The following is a 19,791-nucleotide window of genomic DNA, read 5'->3' on the forward strand; positions in this document are numbered from 1 at the left end:
GAAAAAAGGAGACCCTCTAAACTGCACCAACTATAGAGGAATCAGTCTATTTAACATCGCCTAAAAAATCTTTTCTGCCGTAATTTGTGAACGTCTAAAGCCCATCGTCAACAACCTGATAGGTCCTTATCAGTGTGGTTTTAGACGAGGAAATTACACAGTTGATCAAATATTCACATTACGGCAGAAAAAAACTAAGAATACCAAATCGACACCCACCATCTTTTCATCCATTTCAATGCCGCATATGACAGCATCTTCAGGGGCGAGCTGTATAGAGCCATGTCCAGTTTCGTCATCAATGCCAAACTCGCCTGTTTGTGCAGGAAGACCATGGAGAATTCACGCTGCTCCATAAAGGTTGAAAACAACTTAACAGAACCTTTCGATGTTAAAAACGGCTTCAGACAAGGTGATGCGCTGTTATGTGATATTTTTAACATCGTACTTGAAAAAATAGTGCAGAGCTTACACGTCAACACTAGATGTACTATCTTTTAAAAGTCTGTCCAATTACTAGCATATGCTGATGAAATTGACATAATCGAAAGAACTCAGCCTGATGTCAAAACCAAAGTGTTGCTATAAATGACCCTTATCATCCCCGTTCTGCTATACGGTGCAGAAGCATGGACAATGACAAAAGCGGATGAAAGCACCTTGGGTCGGTTCGAGAGAAAAGTTATTCGTGTGATCTACGGTCCTGTATGTAACGAAGGGGAGTGGGGAAGATGGAACGACGAGCTGTATGGGCTATACAGGGACGTAGTTTTAGCCAGAAGAATAAAATTCCAGCGACGAGCGTATGGAATCCAATGCTCTGGCTCGGAAAGTCTTTGAATCCCCATGGGGCAGCGCAGTAGAGGAAAACCGCGGATCAGATGGCGCGCACAAGTGCAAAGCGACCTCACCCGACTTGGAGCGCGAAACTGGAGACATCTAGCTAGGGACCGTGCTAGATAGAGAAGTTTGTTGGGTAAGGCCTTACTTCACACAGGACTGTAGTGCCACCTTAAGTGAGTAAGTAAGTAAGTAAGATATGCTTTATGAACTCAAACACTAGGAAACATAAGATATTTGAAGCTGTTGCAGAAAGCATCCTTTTTAAAAAGTTGCAGACATTTTTAACGCATTATGTGAAGAGAATATTTCGCCTGCCAACAAATACTCAAAATTAAGTAATAATGCTGAAACCGGACTAGCACCTCTATTTATGAAGACTTTAAAGATATTTTCAGAATGCCTGAATACCGACATGTTAAAAAATTAGTATTAGCAATACAAGACCAAATCACTGGTACAGTGAGTGGTCGTATCTCGCGGAAGGATGCAATTTAAATACGATAAATAGATCGTAAAATAAAGCTCTTATGTGCAAGGTTATAGCAGCGGTAGCTGAGAAGTGTACAGTAGAATATGCAGCTGAAGCAGTTGTTAATAACAACTTTCAGGGTGGTTAAGCCTAGTGAAAAGAAAAATACTTGTCTGATGCTACTATGGTCATGCTAAGAAACGAAATATTTCACTACTGAACTTCATTTTGCTTCATTTTTGTATATTGCAATTTAGCAAAATTTCTCCAAACCAGAACAAATATTCTTGGAAGTGACTTTTTTTATTTCGGCAGGAAACTGCATTTTTATACTTTTAGTCTTAAAATAATGTACTCCTCACATTTTTATTCAATTATTTTCTCTTGTCATTCCTAACTCTCCACCAAATATTTTGGTACACCCAGTGACCTCACTAGTTGCGGAGATGGTATACAAATTATGCTCCATATACAATTTATAAGTTTAATTATAATTTATTACATATATTATATATTTATTACATATATTCGCAGTATCATATTTTATAAATTTATTTTTCTCATTTCATTTTTAACTCTCCGCCAAGCATTTTGATAGTATCACTGTCTTGGATCTGCATAATGGCACTTAAAATTGTGAATACAGCTTTTCTTACATTAAAGTTTGTCTCATTTGAATTTACAAACAGAACAAATTTATTTTACAAAAAGTGAATTGCCGCCCTTAAGTTTTCAACGGCGTGATCTTATAAAACCATTAATTTTAGTACACAATAGGCGCCCTCTACATTTCACTTTGCCTTTCGTTAAATAACACCGGTTTCGTTAAAAACTGCGTTAAATTGATAACCAGCTGTCATCTGTGCCCTAGCCAAACTAAAAAACATGTCAAATTTTCAAGACATTTTTCTCTCTATCTCAATCATTTCATTTATTATTGGTTTTTGGTTTAAAAGCCACCCCATTACAGCGTGTGGAAAGAAAACTTGACGATAAATTAAAAGCTAACCAATACCAAATCCAAATGACAAATTCTCAATTCTGGAAATGTTTCCTTTTCCAAGGTTAACCCGCTAAGGAATCTCCAGAAAAAAGTGTGTTTATAAACAATTAGAGGCAGAACAATAGCAAATAGGATAAGCGCAACTTCCCTGGTAAGGGCATTAAGCCCACAGTTTACGCAATTTATTGGAGAAAAAAAGAAATAGGTTATATGTAAAAGATGAATGTGGCAAAAACCACCGAAAATGGATCGAGCTCAAAGAAGTTTGCCAAGCCCCTGCATCTGCAACGGTTGGAGGCAAGTCTTGACATGGGACCTTTCATGGCATTCGCCCATAAGATGCTTTCACAGCCGCTAGCCAGCTCTGACTCGGACACTGATGACGAAGAACACGAAAACGATGGTGTGCGTAGAGCTGGTGGCCGCTTCAAAGGCATCAACGGCTCCAAGGAAGGTAAGTTGACGACATTCTCCTCGAAATTGTATTCCATTCAACTCATTTGATCAATCTGTAGAACGACAAAGTGATAAAGCTCATGTATACAATCTGTCCAGTGTGACCAGCGAGAGGGAATGGCTGTGTGACGCTCTGCTCAGTGACACCGAAACTGATTCAGATATCTCCGATGAGGATGACCACATCAAGGATATGCTCAGGAGCCATCTACGTGAGCAGAAGTACCGGGAATCATACTATAAAAAAGAAAAGGTAATTTGAATTGAATCCTACAAGTAAGATCGTCCTCTAGACATTCTATGAACATTCAGAACACCCAATACGGCTACTATGGCACGGGGCTGCTATCCGCTTATGACATGTTTCCCGAGCACCAGCGATCCATCGTTGGAGTCCGAAAACGACGCAAGGAACGGGAGAAGAAGGAAAAACCACCGAAAATTCCAAAACCGAGAAAACAACGACGCAGCAAACATGGAGACGCATCGGGATCAAACGATCCTAAGGCTCAAAAATGGGCAGCATCTCAGCATCTGCTGCAAATTAAATCGGAATTCGGTGAGGATGACATGGACTCAAAGTCCCGCAGTCCAATGGGTTCGCTCAGAGTGCCTCACTCCGGCCGTGGGAGGAAGAAGAAGTCGGCAATGGCAAAAACCCCCGAACTCATGGCTGCCAGAAGACGCAAAGTCTTCCAATTGATGTCGAAAAAAGAACTCGGTAAGATACAAAGGGCCAAAGCCAACAATCATAAGGAAATGCTGCAGGGTTGTAAACGCGTGGCTACCATGTGCATGAAGGTGACCCGTCAGAAGGCGATGCAATCGCAGAAGATTATGAAGGAGACAGTTTGGCGGGCAAAGCGATTGACCCGTGAAATGCAAGGCTACTGGAAGCGGTATGACAGGGTTGAAAGAGAAACACGCCGACGAATGGAGAAGGAAGCCGAGGAACAGCGTAAGATCGATGTTGAAATTATCGAGGCCAAACGACAGCAAAGAAAACTCAACTTTCTCATAACCCAGACTGAACTTTATGCGCATTTCATGTCAAAAAAGCTCGGATTTGGCACCGAGGAGGAACAATTGAGGATCTTAAATCAGCTCGACGAGGAGATAAATCCCCGCTTATCGGCCTACGATGACTACGACTCGGAATTGATGAAGCAACTAGCTCAGCGACATGCAGCCGAGGCCTTCAACACAGATAGAGCTAAGACGCAACAGTTTGATGTACAAATCAAAGAGGTATGTTTTAAAGTTGAAAGTCTTGAATTTACAGCTTCAATATAATTTTATAATTTTAACAGGAAAGTGAAGAAGAAAACCCATCAGAGTCGATGGACTGCAAACCGGACTTACCACAGCCCAATATCTTCCGAGGAACTCTAAAAACATATCAGCTCAAAGGAATGACCTGGCTAGCGAACATTTACGACCAAGGAATCAGTGGAATTCTGGCTGATGAAATGGGTCTTGGCAAAACGGTTCAATCCATAGCTTTTCTGTGTCACATAGCTGAGAAGTACGGAGTATGGGGTCCCTTTTTGGTCATTTCGCCAGCGTCGACGTTGCACAATTGGCAACAGGAGATGCAACGGTTCGTACCGGATTTCAATGTAGTTCCCTATTGGGGCTCTCCCAATGAGCGAAAAATTCTGCGGCAATTCTGGGAGCAGAAGGATCTCCACACGAAGGATGCCAGTTTTCACGTCGTCATTACCAGCTACCAGTTGATCGTATCAGACTACAAGTATTTCAATCGAATCAAGTGGCAGTACATGATTCTGGACGAAGCGCAAGCTATCAAAAGCTCCTCATCGATGCGCTGGAAGCTGTTGCTTGGCTTCAACTGTCGCAACAGATTGTTGCTAAGTGGGACTCCAATTCAGAACAGTATGGCCGAGTTGTGGGCTTTGTTGCATTTTATAATGCCAACCCTGTTTGACTCGCATGATGAATTCAACGAGTGGTTCTCGAAGGACATTGAAAGTCACGCTGAGAACAAAACCGGAATTGATGAGAAGCAGATCTCAAGACTTCATATGATCCTTAAGCCATTCATGTTGCGGAGAATCAAAAAAGATGTGGAGAACGAGCTCTCGGATAAAATCGAGATAATGGTCTATTGTCCATTGACCACTAGACAAAAGCTTCTCTATATGGCTCTGAAGAAGAAGATTCGCATTGAGGACCTTTTGCATTTTACAATTGGAGGCAATGATGGACATCACGTCGATAGAAATTTCACTTCGAATCTCATGAATCTGGTCATGCAATTCAGGAAGGTGTGCAACCATCCGGAGTTGTTCGAAAGGAGGGATGCCAAGAGTCCGTTTTCGATGAAGTGTGAGGAATATGTTATGCCAAGATTGGTGTTCAATGAAGCTTTACTTAGTTGTGCGGCTTCGGCGTTGCCAAGCAAAAAGCATCTTTTGTACAATAGGTTTGTTTTTTTATAAACATGTTTTTTTTTTTGAGTGATACTAACCACCTCCTCTAGATTTAACATCTTTAAAACTGAACACGTTCAAAGATCTCTGTTTTATGAGAAACCACGTAAAAAATCTCAACAATACCCGAAGTACGTAGACGTAGGATTGGACTCTGCATTCAGTTTTAGTCGATTTTGTGATTTCAGTCCAAAGGATATTGAAGACATGACAGTTGCGGGGCTGATTGGATTGTAAGAAATCCGTTTTGTTTTAAGAACTTTTAGAATCTTTGTTTTCTTTTTACAGTTTGAAAAATTATTTGAAAACTTTGAGAGAGTATGCAGATTACGCTTATCGATTGGAGTGGTGGGAAAACTATTCCCCTACAAAAACAATGCTTTTGGAACCGCTTTTGCAGAATATATTGGACCAACGATTGATGGCAAAGTGTAGTGCGCTAAAGGAGTTTATTTTCACAAGAATGGTAAGTTTAGTTTGTTTTGTTATATCAGATAATTTCAGGTGCAAAACTCGTCAGTTAAGAGAACCGCTTTTTTGCTCACTGTAATTTTTGCAATGAAACAATTAAGTTACATTAACTTTCCCAACGTTTGGCAGGGTTTGCTGCCTTCTTCAAATGTACTTTGTTAACGCAAAAAATATACAAATGATCTTAGTTGTTCCAATGGGATACAAATACAATAAAGTTTACTCACTCAAGAAAAATAGGAAAACAATTTAATATTAATTATATTAATTAATATAAATTAAAAAATAAAACTATGAATAGCACTTAGCACTTCTAAAAATCAAGTTAAGTCAAAATTGAGTCAGAAATGTTTTGTGTGTCTTGTTTTCGGTTCACGTTGTTTTTATTATTGAGAATATGTAATGTTTCTAACGTGTATCCTTTCGAAACATGTTTCTCTGTCTGTAGAACTTCCACGCCTTTAAAGTTTGGAGAATGACCGCTTTCAGTGCTGTGACTGGCCAGTGCTGTCTTCTCAGAATTTTTTAGTTTTATGTCGGATTTATGATTCGAGATGCGTTGTCTAAGCATTTGTTTTGTGGTCCCAATATAACACAGGTTACACGGTTCATTTGATTTACCAGTGCAGTTAATTTTGTAGATAACATTTGTTTGTTTGTCCTTATCAGGTTTCGTCTTGAGACAATGGTCAAGTATTTTGTTTGATTTGAAAGCAAGGCGAACCTCTGTCAATTTTTTGGGATTAAATTTTTTTAAGTTTTCGGATAGAGTTGGAATGTAAATCATGGTTTTGTGGTGCGTTGTAACGGGTTCATAAATATTTTGTTGTGTAATTTGCATTTTGTATTTTAAAAGAAAACTTCGAATTATGGTAGAAGGATAACCAGGATTTTCTCGTACATCACTTATTTTGAAAATTTGATTCACGAGATTGGACGCAGTATTGATGATAATATTTATGCCTTGCTTGGTTTGATCGGAAATTAATTAGTCACCCAGATGCTGTTGGTTTTTGATACCAGTCGAAAAGCAAACGATTTTTTTCACGGTAGATTTTTACATCTAAGAAGGGTATTGTTTTGTTAACCTCATTTTTGATTGTGAATTGAATTTTTGGGTGAAATCCCTTTAGAATTTTTAGTACTTTGTCTATGTTTCTTTTATCCATTATTGCAAATATGTCGTTAACATATTTTGCTATGAACGTAGGTTTTTCTTCGATGTTATTTAAACCTTCATCTAAAACGTGGTCCAATGGTCGGAGATAGTGGGTTGCCCATTGGCATCCCAAAAATTTGTTTGTAGATAATGTCTTTGTATTGAAGAAAATTGTTTTCTTTAAGACAAAAGTCTAGAATTTCAATAAATTTGTTTTGTGCGATCTTCGTGCTTTTATTTATTCAGCCCTATCATGAATTCCATCGTAATCGGAAATTTTTACGAATCCCGAAAAACTGTATCATGAAATCCGTTCGTAATGCAAAATTGTATGAGATTTTCCACTACCAACGGATTTCATGATATAGTTTTTCGGGATTCGTAAAAGTTTCCGATTACGATGGAATTCATGATAGGGCTGATTGTATCCCATTTCTTCTTGACAATGGTGATAGCCAGTTGAACGTGTATGTTAGTGAACAATGAGACTGCATCAAACGAGACTAAAATATCATTTTGACTTAGTTTTACATTTTTTGCTTTTTCAACAAATTCAAACGCTTGAATTTGTTATCACGCACTGTAAAATTTTACCAACGTACTTAGATAGCTCATAGCATGGTACAATCATGGATGACGTAATCGGGCGCAGAGACATGTCTGTTTTGTGAATTTTTGGCAATCCGTAAATAGATGGGAGCTGTGCGGTGTAAGTGGTCATCTTTGCTTTCTCTCAATCGTCAATATAATTGTTGTTTTTCAGCCATTTGACTATTTTATTGTTTCGCGTTTGAAGTGTTGTTGTTGGATTATTCCTTATTGTTCTGTAGGTGTTGCGGTCAGACAATAATTCAACCATCTTATCTTCATAGTCTTTGCGTTTCATAGCGACTGTGACCTTACCTTTTTCAGCTGGTACAATGTCGATATTCTTGTGCTGTTTACATAAAGTAAATATTTAGCAATTCTATCGTTCTTTTGATAACGTATGAACAAGTGTAACATGCTGCTGTATTGTGCTCTCATGAGTTCTTGTTCTCTCTTTCGTCTTGTATGCCTCGAATTACTTCTTCTCCTTCGGCTATGAGTTGAAAAAGAGACTATGTTTATCAATTGGAAGTTTGAATTTTTCCCAAGTGATGAAAGACATTTTACCTCTAAGGGAAATTGAATGCCTGTACGATTTTCAAACCATTTTCCATGTAATTGAATGTTAAATTCTTCCCATACCGATATTTTGAGAGTGTCTATTGTGTGTTTTTGATTGTTGTTTTTTATAAAAAATAAATCTCTTTGTGAAATTGTTTTTGTTTTTTAATAAATTGTCTGTATTCATTTTCTGGTATATTTACAATACAAATAAACTCAATTTAATCAGTCACTATATTTCCTCAATAGTGACGTTGGCTCTAGTGCTGAGTTTAATTTTTTTTTATCCAACAAACTTCTTCATTTAGCTCGGTCTCTCCCCAAATTGGGTGAGAGAATAATTGCTTACAACATCAACACCTGGCTATGATCCTTAATTTGATGGCTTGCTGCCCCTCGCATTGTATATTCGCTTAGTTTTTGAAATTAACCAAAAGGATTTACGCAAAGATTTACTTGCTCTTATTTGGCGAAATCATTCGAGTGAGTTCCTCTTTCTAAGCTACCAAGACATAACAAATTCACTTCCTTGTTAACCTTGGGTATTGGCTTTGTTTATCTATACTCGTACATTGATTTTTTGAGTAATGTAAAATCAATACCCTATGCATAAAGGATAAACCACAGCCACCACAATACCCTCACAAGGGGGCCATCCCAACATATGTTCCAGGAATTAACCAGGGGGCCTCAACATATCCCGTGGAACCACATCTTCAGTGGTATGTTAGTTTAGTCTTTGATGAAGTGACATCTAGGGAAGATAACCCTAGAAGTGACCGCCCGCCGAGCTTTATCTACAATGTATATCATTCCTAAAAATAATTTTTAATTCCACTTCAGACTTTTTACTTGCGACATATAGGAACTATATGGCAAGTTTTGCATTCGTGCAAAATTTCGAACTCGAGATTTTAATCAAACATGATATTACGATGGTAGAGAAGTCGAAAAAAGTGGGTCCCGCGATTCCGTCCGGTCGGTTTTGTCTGTCTGTCCACGCTTCTACAGCCTAAACCATTGGGTCGATTGAGTTCAAACTTGGAAGTTAAGGTTTTGAGCAGATTCGCGTTAGGCGTTTTTTTATTTTTTTTTTAAGATCAAAACTAACAGTGGCCCCCATACAATTTTTTTGGTCAAAAACCGAAAATTCGAATTTTCTCAAAAACAAACCGATAGATTTTTTTTAAATTTTCTTTAAAATTTAATTTTTTAACTTGGCTTCTTTTTATAAGAAAACCATATTTTTGTATTGCTCAGGAAAGGTACCGCTCATAGAACCGTTATTTTGTTTTTTAATTTTCTCAGCAACCTATGACCTGATTTTAATAATTTTTTTTCTGAATAAGCTCCTATATTGTTTTAACAATATTTGATTAACAAAAATGCAATTTTTAATTGTTTAAATTTTTTAAAAAATATTGAATTTTTATTTTTGAAAACTTTATATCTCAAAAACGGGTCAACAGTTTTTTAGGAAATTCAAACGTAAGACGTATATTTACAATCACTAAACAACTGCATTCCAAAAATATTTTTAGAACAAAATTGGAAAATTTTATATATAAAAAATTAATTTAAAAAAAAACCGCTCTAACGATTTTCAAAATAAAAATTTGAAAAATCAACGGTTTTTTTATTTATAAAATGGCATTTAAATTTTTGAAGACAAACTTATTTTTCAGGTAAAATTTTGAATCTTAAAATATTATTTTTTAAATTATTTTAACTGTGCATGAGCCCGAAACAGCGCATTATTTTGGCAAAATTGTAATTACATTCCTATCTTTCATCCAAATTAATGCATTTGGTACACATTCATATGATATATTTAATCAAGAATCTATTTTAAAGAGTCTATCAAGAAGTATTATCTTGGTAACTTCGTATATGTGATTTTAAAATATTATTCTTTACGAATAAGGTTGTTTCACACATGATTTACTGGCCTTCGCCTATATAAAAAATAAATACTTAGTACATACAAGTTAAAGAAACTGGCCAGAAAGAATATATGTATTTTCTATTAGAATCAGTTTTTTAACGCATACACATTGTACCTATTTATAAAGGCATTACGTACAACTTCTACAACTACTGCTTACGTGTCACTTTATAACTAAAATCCCAAACGCACAAAAGCCTGACTGTAAATAAAACATGAATAGCAATTTCTTGTACCTGTTCGTACCTATGCTTGTTATTTTTTATAATAAACTGAACGTAAAAACTTCATTTTAACGCTGAAAACCTATGGTAAAGAAGGAATGTAGTATGTACCTTCTAGCCACCAATAACATTCCTTCATTATCATTATAAACATGTCCTTATCTATCTATCTGCATAAAGCTAAGCACGCCAAGTGAACTATTCTATGGTCGTTTTAGACATCTACCTGCTACCTAACTACACAACCAATAGGCGATCGCCTTACAATTTAAACATTCATGGTCTGCCTCTTTCTTATCTTATTTATTTTCCATCCTGGTTCTTCTAATATAAAATTACAATAAAGCTATCTAAAGGAAAAAAGCTTTGAAGGAACAAGTTGAATCTATATGAATCGCATCATAGCTTTATACATAATACAAACCAGAAGATCGTACCCAAGTAAAAGCAGACTTATGAAAGTAAATAAAAACAAATATCGGTAAAAGATCCTAAACAGCTGACGTACCTAAACATGGAAAAGTTTGTTTCATCCCCTTATTAGATACAATATTAAGCCATTTTGTTTTTTATATTGATATAAATAAAACAAAAACAAATTCATCAACCTTCATATGGAAGCTTATGTGAAAATATATATTTACAAGGATAGACTCAAATATAATGAAGGAAATTGCGTAGACTTTTTGGGTCGAAAATTAATTATCTCCCTTATTCTGCTGGCTGCTTATGGGAATGGAAATAATATTTTTCTCTCGCTCCCGCTGAATTTCTCCAGTTTCGATACTAACGCCACGCCAACGACTCTGCATCTGGTCGCCCTAAAAGTTTCTGCTCATGAGAGTACTATGGTTTTCATTATGTACAATTGTACATATTGGCATTTATATCTTTAAAGACAAACTTAATTTACAGGTATATTTTTAAATCTTATATAAGTACTTTTTTAAACATACTCTTAGCCTACAGGAGCAAGTTCGTGCGACCCAGTCGTGCATTTTATTTATAATTATATTGAATATCGATGAAATTCACTGATACTTATTGGGTTTGTATAATTTGTATCAGTAAGTCAACCCCCGTCCCAGGAGCATAGGGCGGCAACCAGTTCCTTCCATCTCTCTCTATTCCTAGCACAATACCTCAGCTGGGACCACGTCTCCAAGTTTTGGGACCGAGCTTCCTTCAGACAGATGATCTTCATGTTTCTATTGGCCTTCCAGGCCTCCTTCTACCTTGAGGATTGCATTGAAAGCACTGCTTTGCTATGTTGTCGTCCGGCTTCCTCAATGTGTCGCTAATCGAACGCCTCTCTCTCTGCGCGATATCAACATCCACTTTTGTTTGCCTAGTCCCTAGTTCATCTTTAGATGTAGTTTGTGGCAACCGGATGGTCAGGATGTAGCGTAGACAGCGGTTGACAAAAGTTTTCAACCTTCTCCAGATGTCAGCAGAGCACATCCACGTTTTGCAGGCATATAGCGGCACGGATTTTACGTTGGACTCAAACAAGCTTTTTTCCTGGAGTTCCACACTTTAGATAGAAATTCCGAATGCACTACTGGCTTTATTTATTCTATTGGTGACATCCAGGTCCGTTCCACAATAGAGTGCCAAATAGCTTCCCAGATAGTTGAACTGGGTGACCTCTTCTACTGCCACTTGTCTCACAAAAACCTGTTGTTGTTGGTTGCGGCAGGTGTGCATTAACTTAGTCTTACTGGCATTAATCCTTTAGCCAGTCCAAATGGCTTAATGTTTCCTTTAGGCGCCATTGGATACCCACTCTGTCGTGTTCACCCACCTTAGCAGTCATAACATCATCAATAGCAAGCAAGAACAGATTCGGTGACAATACATCACTCTGTCTCACTCCCTGTCGCACTTCAAATGCGTCGGAAAACTGTCTATTGTGCAAAACGAAACACCTTGCGTTGTTGCAAGACTCTTTTACTATAGCAACAATTTTATCAGGAATGCTCTAGCAACAATCGATCTCCATATAACATCACGACTAACGCGATCGAAGGCCTATTCAAAATCGACGAATATGAGGTAAAGCGGCGATTGGTATTCCGACGATTGTTCAAGAATAATTTGCCAGGTGTTAATGTGGTTGACCACTGCGAAATTCCTCTTGATGCCTCTTGAGCGTAGACTCGATATTAGATTTTATCCTCTCGAGAATGATGGTTGCCATATACTTTAGAAATACGGACAGAATGGTGATTCCACGCCAGTTATCGCAGTTCTTTAGATCAAATTGTTTGGTAGCTTGACGATTACCCTGTCCTTCCATTCCCTGGGAAAGGTTTCGTTTTTCCAAACAGACTCAACAAGTGGCAACAAAATACCGGCAGCCAAGTCGGGGTCTGCTTCGAGGAATTCGGCAGGTATGCCATTCAGCCCAGATGTCTTGGGATACCCACAAATCCTTATCTCTAGATTGCCTCGGTACCGTTTCAGATCCAGCTTCAATAAAAACTCTTTTTACCTTGCCCCACAATGCCTCAATGGGAACATTTGCGTTTAACCCCTCATTTGACAGCTTGACGTTAAGAGTGTTTGCAAAATCACGACAAGTATTTGGGTCACTTAAAGCGATTGTATTAAATTTTTGTCTGGTTGCCGTGTCTGTACGTCTCAGGATAGCAGCTGTTCGCAGTCCAATTTTCGCTAATAGCAGATGATGGTCGCTTCTTGGATCTGCACGTCTCTCGTTCCTCACATCGCAAAGTGATTTTCTCCATCGTTATTGTATTATAAAATGTTGATTTGGTTTTCTGTTCGACCATCAGGGGATACCCAGGTAACTTTGTGGCAGATCTTATGTGGGAAAAAGATCTTATGCTGGAGACCGAGTTCAGTTGAGCGTAGAATGAGCTTTTTTTTTTCTACTGCTGCATCATTCGTCGGAGCGTGACACTGGATGATGGTGAGTTTGCGAATACTGGACTTAAACCTTGCTGTCATTATCCTAGATGAAACTGGTTCCCAGGAAATTAAGTTTTTTTTAGCCTTATTATTCAGCATTATGTCAACATCATTCATCCTTTGACTGCTACCTGTCTCATCCTCCCCAAAATACAGCATCCACATCCGCTTTGTTGCTTCTCTGTGCTCTCCTTTTCCCCTCGACATCGATCGTCTCACTTGTCGCCTTTTCAAGCCTCCCAATATGGGTACAGGCGCTACCTGCTGCTGCCGTTCTTCTAGGTCGGAGTTTTGGGGTCCTTGCACACTACGTTCTGTTCGTCGTTGGACTTCTATTCTTCTAGCTAAATCCACGTGCCTGTTCAGCCCGTACAGCTCGTCTTTCTATCTTCTTCTCCACTCACCTTCTATGCATACGGGACTGTAGATCACGCGAAAAACTTTTCTCTCGAAACGATCCAAGTTGATTTCATCCGCTTTTGTCAAGGTCCATGCTTCTACACCGTACAGCAGGGACAGGATGATGAGGGTCTTATATAGCGTCACTTTGGTAGCCTGAGAGAGGCTTTACTACTCAAATGCGTTCTTAGCCAAAAAAAAAGAGTAGTTAGCAGTAATTCTTCGCTTGATCTCTTTACTGGTGTTTGTGTTCATAATGAGGTTACATCTGTCGATGGTGAAGTTTTGACCAAGACGTGTTTTAGGTCCTTTCTTCATGACAGCGTGTACTTTGTTTTGCCCTCATTAACCGTTAAACCCATTTTTGCCGCCTCTGCCTCAATACTCACATAAGCCCAATTGACATCACGCTGAGTTCTTCCGATTACATAATCGATAAATGTCATCAGCATATGCCAGTAATTGGACAGACTTTTGAATGAAAGTGCCTCTATTGAGCTATTCTTTCAACCGCTTTTGCAGAATATATTGGACCAACGATTGATGGCAAAGTGTAGTGCGCTAAAAGAGTTTATCTTCACAAGAATGGTAAGTTTAGTTTGTTTTGTTGTATTGGTTAATTTCTAGTTTTAAAACTCGTCAGTTAAGAGAACCTTTTGGCAATACGAGAAAGACAAAAGCGACTATAGTTTTAGTTTAGTTATATACACATTAAGATATAATATCTTATTAAAAAGTGATAGCTTTATAATGTATACATGAGTAAGAAAAAAGCTAACATTAGTTGGAATACAAAACTACTACTTACTTACTTAAGGTGGCGCTACAGTCTGGGGTGGACCTGGGCCTCAACCAACAAGCGTCTCCAGCCAGTTCGGTCCCTAGCTAGCTGTTTTCAGTTTCGCACGCCAAGTTGGTTGAGGTCCTCTTCCACCTGGGTGCGCCACCTGAGTCGCGGTCTTCCTCTACTGCGCCGTCCCTCGGGATTGGATTCGAAGACCTTCCGGGCTGGAGCGTTGATGTCCATCCGCTCTACATGACCTAGCTATCTAAGCCTTTGGACTTTAATTCTGCTAACTAGGTCAGTGTCGCTGTACAGCCCGTACAGTTCGTCGTTATATCTTCTCCTCCATTCTTCATCTATGCGTACGGGACCAAAAATCACCCGAAGAATTTTTCTCTCGAAGCATCCTAAGCCTCTCTCATCTTTCTTTGACAGGGTTCAGGCCTCAGCGCGATAAATGAGAACCGCGATGATGAGTGTCTTATAGATGGTGATTTTAGATGCTCGAGAGAGGACTTTACCTCTCAATTGCCTTCTAAGTCCAAAGAAGCAGCGATTTGCAAGAGTTATTCTTCGTTTGATTTCAGCGCTGGTGTCGTTGTCTGTGTTAATAGCGGTGCCTAGGTAGACAAAGTCCTTAACTACCTCAAAGTTATAGCTGTCCATGGTGACGTTTTGTCCAAGACGTCGTCGTTCAGTGTCCTTTTTTGATGACAGCATATACTTGGTCTTGCCCTCATTGACCACTAAACCCATCTTCCTCGCTTCCGTCGCAATGCTCAAAAACACTAAATTGACATCACGCTTTGATCTTCCAATTATGTCAATATTATCTGTCTGCGTATCCGAGTAATTGGATGGACCTTTGGGAGATTGTGCCTCTAGTGTTGACGGTTGAGTTTTGCACAATTCTTTCCAGAACGATGTTGAAGAAGTCGCATGACAGTGCATCGCCTTGTCTAAAACCTTTTTTGACATCAAATGCATCGGTAAGATCTTTTCCGACCTTGATAGAGCAGCGTGCATTCTCCATCGTCATTCTGCACAAACGGATAAGTTTGACAGGGATGCCAAAACTAGACATTGCTCTTCCCTATAGATGCTGTCATACGCGGCTTTAAAATCGATAAAGAGATGGTGGGTATCGATTTGAAGCTCCTGGGTTTTTTCCAAGACCTGCCGTAGTGTGAATATTTGGTCGATAGTGGACTTTCCTGGTCTGAAGCCACACTGATAAGGACCTATTAGGTTGTTGACGAACGGCTTCAGACGTTCACATAATACGGCAGAGATGATCTTATATGCAATGTTAAGGAGACTGATGCCTCTGTAGTTGGCGCAATTTAGAGGGTCTCCTTTCTTATGTATCGGGCAATTTATACTGAGATTCCACTCATCGGGCATGCTTTCTTCCGACCATATTTTGCAGATGAGTTTGCTCCCTACCAAGTCATCGCTTGCTGCTTTAAATATTAAGGCAGCGATGCCGTCAGCTCCAGCAGGTTTGTTTTACTTCAGTTTAGATATAACTATCTTCACTTCGTCTTGGTCGGGTAGGCGGAATTGTTGTTCTGCGTCGCCTAGGTTGAGTGGTTCTATTTCCCTTACAGCGGAATTTGGGTTGTCATCACCGTTATATAATTTGGAGAAGTGGTCTTTCCATATTCTCAACATAGACTGCGGTTCTACTACAATGTTCATCTGATCGTATTTACAGGCTTCGGTTCGTGGCTGGTACCCTTGGAAGGTTTTGTTAACTTTTGGTAAAATTAACGCACCTCATTCCTGTGTGACATCCCTCTATCTCCTCGATCGCGCTTCTCATGCTCTCTTCTTATCCATCTAAGAAGCCGGTATTCCTCTCTTCTCTTATGATCGTAGAGCTTGCGAGCAGCTCTGGTCCTTATGTTGTTTCGTAGCGTGCGCTTGCCGGCATTTGTCGTCAAACCAGGGGTTTTGCTATTCTGGCCGTGTGAAACCTAGCACTTCAGAGGCGGCATCTTTGATGCCTGCATGTTGCCACAGGTTTTCAATGCTTAATGCAGGCAGCATAGGACTCCTTAAGAGGTGACTAGAGACTAGATCAGAAAAGAACATGGCAGTTTCTTGCGATTGTAGCCGTCTAACGTCAAAACTTCTCACAATACTTCCTTGTTTTGGCTTGGATCGGGATATCCGTAGCCGTACCTTGGCTACAACGAGGTAGTGGTCCGAGTCAATGTTGGCCTCTCGGAATGTTCGGATATCCTGGATACTGGAGAAGTGTCGTGTGTCGATCGCAATGTCGTAAATCTGGTGGACGGTTGATTGATCAGGAGATTTCCATGTCCCCTTGTGGATATTGAGATGCGTGAACTGCGTACTAGCTACCAGAACGTCTCGCCCCGTAGCGAAATCGACCAGCCTGAATCCGTTGTCGGAGGTAGTGTCGTGCAGGCTGTATCTCCCGATTATGCCATCAAAGATGTCTTCTCTTCCTAGCTTGGCATTTAAATCTCCTAAGACAATTTTAATGTCATAGCCAGGGCACTGCTCATATGTCTTGTCCAAGAGCTCGAAGAATATGTCTTTGGTGTCTTCATCTTTCTCCTCTGTTGGGGCATGCGCGCATATTAGGCTTATGTTGGCGAATTTAGCTTTGATGCTGATTGTCGTGATGCGCTCGCTCACACTGTTGAAACTCAAGACTTTTTGCCTAAGCCTAGTTCCAACAACAAATCCACACCCAAATAGACGCTGTCTTTGTTCTCGGTAGCAGTCGCCGTAGTAAATTTCGCAGTCTTTTAGTTTGCGTTTGCCCGGTCCATCCCGTTCCATCTTGGATGGCTGTAATATCTGCCTTGCAGCAGTTTAGGGCTTCCGCTAATTGTTCGGCTGCACGTGGTCTGTTAAGGGACCTAACATTCCACGTACATATCCGAAGTTCGTTGTCCTTATTTCGTTTGCGTTGGTTGGTTGTCCCCCTCTCTCGTTTCTGGGATTGGGACCCAATTTCCAGTTGAGGTACTAGGCACCCGATGTTTACCACGGGGAGGTGAGAGTAGGAGTTTATAGACAGAGGTGGGTTTTGAGAAAAACCTGTGGCGCTTGTGTCCTATTGAATGCACTTGTCTACCATTTGAACATCCACAGAAAAACAAATCTTTCTCAAACAACAATTATTCTAAAATATTGGCTCATTTAGTTTGGCTGAAGTCACCTACACAAAAAGGTGTAATAACCAGATGATGCAATAAAAAAAAAAGCTTTAGCTTCACTTTAATCAGTACTTTCATTTAATTTTAATTTCCCCAAATTTAGACATCATCTGAAAGCTCTATATACACATTCGGCGATTATCAAATTGCAAACATGCAAGAATCAATTGAACATCGTGTCATCCGCAGCAGAAATCGGAAAATCACTGAAATAAGATCTCCTATCGAAGGAAATCTTCTGTTCAAATCAGAACTTGACACTGATGACGACTTCGCCAGACCAGTGGTAGTTAAAGAAGAATCAAAAACATTTACATCTCCCCCAAGAGGTCGACCTCCAAAAAATCCAGATAAGAGCGTTAAATCTTCTACCATTCTTCTACCGGAGTTTCCTCATATACCAAAACCACCGAGAAAATTCTTTTGTGAAGCAATTGAAATGCCGCGGTTTTTGTATGGTTTGGGACAAAAGGTTCAAGCTGTCAAAAGGAGAACTTAGTAAGTTTTTGTGTGCCTCTTACTTATTTAAGAATTGATTAATTGTATCTATTTCAACTTAGTTGTGAAAGTCGAGCAGCAGAATGGGCTCACATTCGTCACATTCAATGTGATAATCAAGAAGGTTATAACTTACTTCACAACGGATTGGAATTGTGTAAGCCTAAATATGGTTGGTCATCGATTGTGATACCTGATAAACAGACTCTCGTCTCCGACGCTGGAAAACTAGCTGTGTTGGATAGTTTATTAACACGTTTAAAAGCCCAAGGACACAGAGTTTTGATTTACTCGCAAATGACAAAAATGATTGATTTATTAGAGGTAAGTAGGTCGCTATTTAAGTTTATAGTCACGCCTATGGTAAAAGAAATTAAGGAAGACTAAACCAATTACCTATTAAAATATTTAGGAGTACATGTGGCACCGCAAACATCGTTATATGAGACTGGACGGTTCGAGTAAAATTTCAGCACGTCGTGATATGGTTGCCGATTTTCAAAATCGTGCTGACATATTTGTATTTCTTCTATCGACACGAGCAGGTGGATTGGGTATCAATCTGACGGCAGCTGATACTGTAAGTATTTTAGTTTTTAGTTTAATTCTTTTTATCAAAAACTGTTTTTAAGTTTTCGGCACCAAAATATTCTTATTTTATGGTTTGATGCTAATTTTTAAAATATTTCCTTTTATTTGTGGTTCGAATCAATGAAAAATTGTTGTCTTTATGTAAATAATAAAACCGTATTCGAAGCAATTCCATATTTCGTAGATCCTATAGCAAAATTGTCAATTTTCAAAATTTTTCTTTAGACAAAAATTACCATTTCTGAGGCGAAATCAGAAATGAATCAAAATCACCATTAAATCATCTCTTCAGATCATGTACATTTGTCTTTAATTTTCCAGACAGCATAATTCTAAAATGTTAAGACTTAAAATATCTTGTAAGCGCAGTAAAATAAGGCGAACAAATCGCTCATAATACGGAATTTTTCAAAATCATTTTAGCACATGAATACATCTCTTTTCCTAACAAATCTCGACACTTTCTCAATCTGGTGTATCAAACATAAGAGCTTAGAGCTCATTACTATCTTCGAAATTATCTCATACAAATAGTAAAAAATATAAGAGATCTTGATCTTTATGTGACCGGGAACTCAAGTTTCTAATTCATAAGGCTAACTAAGCATTAAAAAAGAGGCTGGGATGCGACCCACACTGATAACTTCCACTCCCGTCTGTCGATTTGTCTTGCGTACTATTTTTTGTAGATTCTATTTTTTTATGAAAAAATGGTTCGATTTTTATAAAATAAATAACAACTGGATGTCGAAAATAATATTTTCTGTGAAATAAAAATAGTTTGAAGACAATATTTTAATTTTTTTTAAATCTATTTGAGTCGTAAGTAAATGTCTACCAAGTTTTATTATTGTTGTTTTTTTTTGGATTTTATTTAATAAAAACTGTCAATTCGATTTTTCTCAAAACGTTTTCCGAATGTTGAAAACAATGTTTCTGATAAGATAAAATTATTTGGAAGCCATAATCTCAAATTTTTGAAAAGATATTTGAGTCGAAAATCAATGTTTACCAACTTTTGTTAGGTTTTTAGTTTTTTTGTAAAAAAAACTTTCGATTTGATTTTTCTCAAAATTTTACTTAATGTTGAAAGGTAAAGAAGTTTATAGCCAATATCTCCAAAGTTTTGAAAAGATATTTGAGTCGAAAATCAATTCTTACCAACTTTAAATAATGTTTTTTGTTTAGGTTTTTATTTTTTATAAAAAAACTGTCA

The 19,791-nt window shown here is 38.5% G+C and overlaps 1 protein-coding gene across 1 annotated transcript in view; it reads left to right on the plus strand.

Annotated features, from left to right (window-relative positions):
* Positions 1-2,188: 2,188 nt before the first annotated feature.
* The window catches only part of LOC129953126 (chromatin-remodeling ATPase INO80), a 151,823-nt gene continuing 134,220 nt past the window's right edge, over positions 2,189-19,791 (plus strand). The window contains exons 1-9 of the mRNA XM_056065994.1: positions 2,189-2,769; positions 2,831-3,024; positions 3,084-4,019; positions 4,082-5,217; positions 5,275-5,457; positions 5,513-5,690; positions 17,590-17,984; positions 18,047-18,308; positions 18,397-18,564. Coding sequence (XP_055921969.1) covers positions 2,535-2,769; positions 2,831-3,024; positions 3,084-4,019; positions 4,082-5,217; positions 5,275-5,457; positions 5,513-5,690; positions 17,590-17,984; positions 18,047-18,308; positions 18,397-18,564 — 3,687 coding nt within the window. The 5' untranslated portion in view covers positions 2,189-2,534. The remainder of the gene's footprint in view (positions 2,770-2,830; positions 3,025-3,083; positions 4,020-4,081; positions 5,218-5,274; positions 5,458-5,512; positions 5,691-17,589; positions 17,985-18,046; positions 18,309-18,396; positions 18,565-19,791) is intronic.

The sequence above is a fragment of the Eupeodes corollae genome, chromosome 1 (assembly GCF_945859685.1).
Source record: "Eupeodes corollae chromosome 1, idEupCoro1.1, whole genome shotgun sequence".
NCBI lineage: Eukaryota > Metazoa > Arthropoda > Insecta > Diptera > Syrphidae > Eupeodes > Eupeodes corollae.